General features: G+C 37.3%; 1 protein-coding gene across 1 annotated transcript; it reads right to left on the reverse strand.

Moving 5' to 3' along the window:
• Window positions 1-281: 281 nt before the first annotated feature.
• Window positions 282-2,476, reverse strand: LOC106758342. The gene is made up of 2 exons (XM_014641277.1): window positions 833-2,476; window positions 282-293 (listed from the first exon to the last, which is right to left on the reverse strand). The coding sequence occupies exons 1-2, from the start codon at window positions 2,474-2,476 to the stop codon at window positions 282-284; spliced, it is 1,656 nt and encodes a 551-aa protein (XP_014496763.1).
• Between the last annotated feature and the right edge of the window lie 1,348 nt (window positions 2,477-3,824).

The raw sequence follows: 3,824 nt of genomic DNA on the forward strand, positions 1-3,824 counted from the left end.
TGAAGTCCCACATTGCTTGTACTAAAGGAAAATGAAGAGTTTATAAACGTTTCCTCACTAGAAATGAAACGAAAGTAAAAGAGGCAAAATACAAGCCCATGAAACCTACACTGCTCTTTTTTATTCTTTTTGTCACTCTAAAAGCTCTTCATTGTTGCCCCATCTATGATCATATCATTCCCCCTAGGTTGGAGAGGATTCGACCTCAAATCTTGAAAAACCTGCAACAAAGAGAGATTAATGACTTATTTGTTTATAATCCAAAGGAAACTCCTCCTGGATCAAATGTTAACCTGCAAAAAACACCAAACATTTTGTGAATAAATTGATGTTTACCAAACAATGTATATAGAAAAGGAATATTGAAAAAATGAGTTTTTGAAATTGTATTTATTTCCTTAGGGAAAACTAAAATTCCTTCTTTTGAAAAATTTTTATTTTTGTCTTGAGTTAAGTGTAAAAAAGAATACATTAACTCAAGATGTGGGATGGAAATGATGTGTGAAGAAGTGGTAAAAAGAGATGAGAAAGATGGGATATTTTCACAAAAGCTTTTAGAAAAAGAAGAAATCTTCATAATTGGAGAAAAGTGGAAGGATGAAAAAACTCCCCTATCATGGCTTGAATCGTGTAGAAAGATGGGAGTGGAAGGTGCCTGTAGTAACACTTCCTTTGTGACTAGGACGTTTTCCTTCTCCTTTTCTCTCACAATTTCTTCTTTTTCTTTTGTTGCTTTCTCCTCTTTTTCTTTCCTCTCATTTTCTTCTTTTTTTCTCTCCTCTATTTCTTTCCTTTCTATTGTTTCTTTATCCTCTTTTCTATCTTGAAGAACCTCTATATGAGAAATGAGACAATTAAGCTTGACCTTCTCCTTTTTTTCACCTCTCTTGAACTTCATGATGAGGTGGTCCTCATGTATTTCTTTTGGAGTTAGAGGTTTTAAGACAACCTTGTGCCCTTGGTAAGTAAAAGACATTCTATTAGTAAGATCATCATGTTGAACATTTCTATCAAATTGCCATGGTCTTCCTAATAAAATATGAGTTGCTTCCATGGGTACAACATCACAAAGAACCTCATCTTGGTATTTGCCAATGGAAAAGGAAATATGGACTTGCTTATTTACCAAGATTTCACCCTCCTCACTTAACCATTGAAGTTTGTAAGGCTTGGCATACGCAATAGTGGGTAGCTTGAGCTTTTCCACTATGCGTGAGCTAGCCACATTAGTGCAACTTCCCTCGTCTATGATCATGGAGCAAACCCTGCTAGCTATAAGACATCTAGTGTGAAAAATATTTTCTCTTTGAGTTGTGTCACAGTCCTTGTGGACTTGACCCAAGAGACGTCTTATAACTAGTAGGTTGCCATCAAATGGAACCTTGTACTCATCTTCCCAAGAGGAGGAAGGAGAGTGAGAAATGTGTGAAGGTGAAGAAGGAGGAGAGTCATCGGTGACAACCTCTTCTCCTCGAATGCACATTGCCCTCTTGTTTAGGCATGCAGATGCAATGTGACCATGACCTAAGCACTTAAAACATTTAATGTGACTTGGTCTAGAAGGAGATTTAGGTGGGGAGGAGGAATGGTTAGAAGAAGCTTTGTTAATGGCCTCCTTAGAAACATCCGTTGTTTTATCCTTTGATGATGAAGATTTGTAGAAAACATCTCTTGAAGATTTGAAAAATTTGTTGTGATAAGCTTCTTTTTTCAAGAGTTTCTTCTCTACTTTCATGGCTCTATGAACCACTACATCTAAAGTCTCATCATCATGGAATTCAATTATATCTTGGATGTTGCTATTAAGTCCACTAATAAATCTAACTATTTTTTCATGATTATTTTCTTTAAGGTTAGTACGATGTAGGAGCACTTCGAGCTCACGAGCATACTCCTTCACACTTTGTCTATCTTGAGTAAGCCGTTGGAGCTTAATCAAGAGGTCCCTATGGTAGTATGAAGGTACGAAATGTTCGTACAAAATGTCCCTGAAATGTTCCCATGTACTCGTGGGTGAGGTCATGGTTAAGTTTCTCCTGCGTAGCCATTGTTTGGCGTATCCCTCTAAAGCTAAACAAACTAACTTTGCACGCAAATGTCCTTCTACACTATACAAGTCAAAAATGTGCTCTACTTTAGCTATCCAATCTAAAAAAATAGATGGCTCGGCTTCCCCTGTGAAAGTAGGAAAGTTCAACTTTGGTAGTGTAAGGCCTTGATCCATAGGTGGCAAGTGCAACTTTGGTAAGGGAAGATATACATTTACGATTCTAGATTCTTGCTTCTTTTTGGCGGAACCATGATCATGACCATGAGGTTGCTTTCCTTTGGCCTTTGCCTCCGTGTCCAGCCGTTTGCTAATGGCATCAAGTTGGTGTTGCATTTGTTGTAAGGCCTTCATCAAATCAAATTTTCTAGAAGGGCTTCCATAGGGACTAGCTTCATTGGAGGAAGCACGGCTTGAACCTGCGGACATTTTAGCAAAGCAAACAGCAGCAAAGCTGACACAAAAGATGGGTTAGAAACAATCACAAATCAAGGCAAAATAGCAGCACAATCCACGGCAAATCAGCAGCCCACGGTTTCACTCAATACAACAAGAAAGAAAGCTCAAAACTCATGGTAAAATGGCTTAAAAACAAGGTAAGGGAAGCACCCTTCTTTCAAAATAGTAAATTGTCTCACAAGTCCACTTTGAGAGCACCAACTCAAGTCTAAAGAAAATGGAAAGATGTACAATCCACCCTCAATACAAAGGAGCCAAACCAAGACAGCACATAGTAAAAGCCAAAAAAATGAATGAAAACTACAAGACAAATGATGAAATTTGAACCTAAAAATCAAGAAACTTGGCACAAAACAAGGTGGCAGTATTCTAATGATTTTTAAGAGACAAAACAGCAAGAATTAAGAGTCAAAACAATGGCACAAAATGAACAAGGCGGCAAAGAAAATCACACAACCAAGAAGCAAATTTACATCAACATACTAAGTATACATGAAGAGCAAGACCAAATTAATGCTGGAAATAATTTTGGCAAACCTCAAACCAATATAGTATGTATTTTAAATGATAAAAGAGGCTTGAAAAGAATGCTCAAACTTACTAAAGACCTAAAGATGTCTCAGCCAGCAAGCATGCACATCAAACACAATTTTTTTTTCTCTATTTTGGTGCAGGCTGCAAGGAATGTCTCGGCCAAGCTAATTTTAACACATTAAGTGTGTTTGATTAATATGCCAAATAGAATTGATGGATGCCTCTATGGATACAGAACATATAAGCAAGGTTCACACACTTAAATCCTATAAAGATTAAGCTCAATTCAGCATACAATCAAGGAGATGTAAAAATACTCTTAGCTATGCAATTTCAGAAAAATACTATAGAAAACCCATAAAGAGGAACAAACATATGACTCAATTCAAAGCTAACAAGCAAGAAAAGACATATACAATCCAACTAAGACAAGGAAATAAAGCTGGAACAACAAACAAAGTGGAATAAGGACACCTACTTGTTGAAGACCTCCAATAGCATTGTTGTTGTTTGAAGAAATGCCAACTAGTATAAGTCTTTGTACAGCCACGGGAAGCACCTCTAAGCCTTGATTTGAAGCTTTGATTCCTTGTTTAAGATGGTTATTTGCACCTAGCGGAAAGAACACAACGACTCCAAAGAGGATGAGGAAGTTTGCCTTAGCCTAAGTTGAAGATTTAAGGGCGAACTTTTTTCAAGAGGGAGAGGATGATGGCATACCCCCTGATGGGGAAGTGCATGCCTAGAGAGAATATTCTAAAATGACATACAAGAAATGGAGAGA

This window comes from Vigna radiata, chromosome 1 (assembly GCF_000741045.1).
Source record: "Vigna radiata var. radiata cultivar VC1973A chromosome 1, Vradiata_ver6, whole genome shotgun sequence".
NCBI classification, from domain to species: Eukaryota; Viridiplantae; Streptophyta; class Magnoliopsida; order Fabales; family Fabaceae; genus Vigna; species Vigna radiata.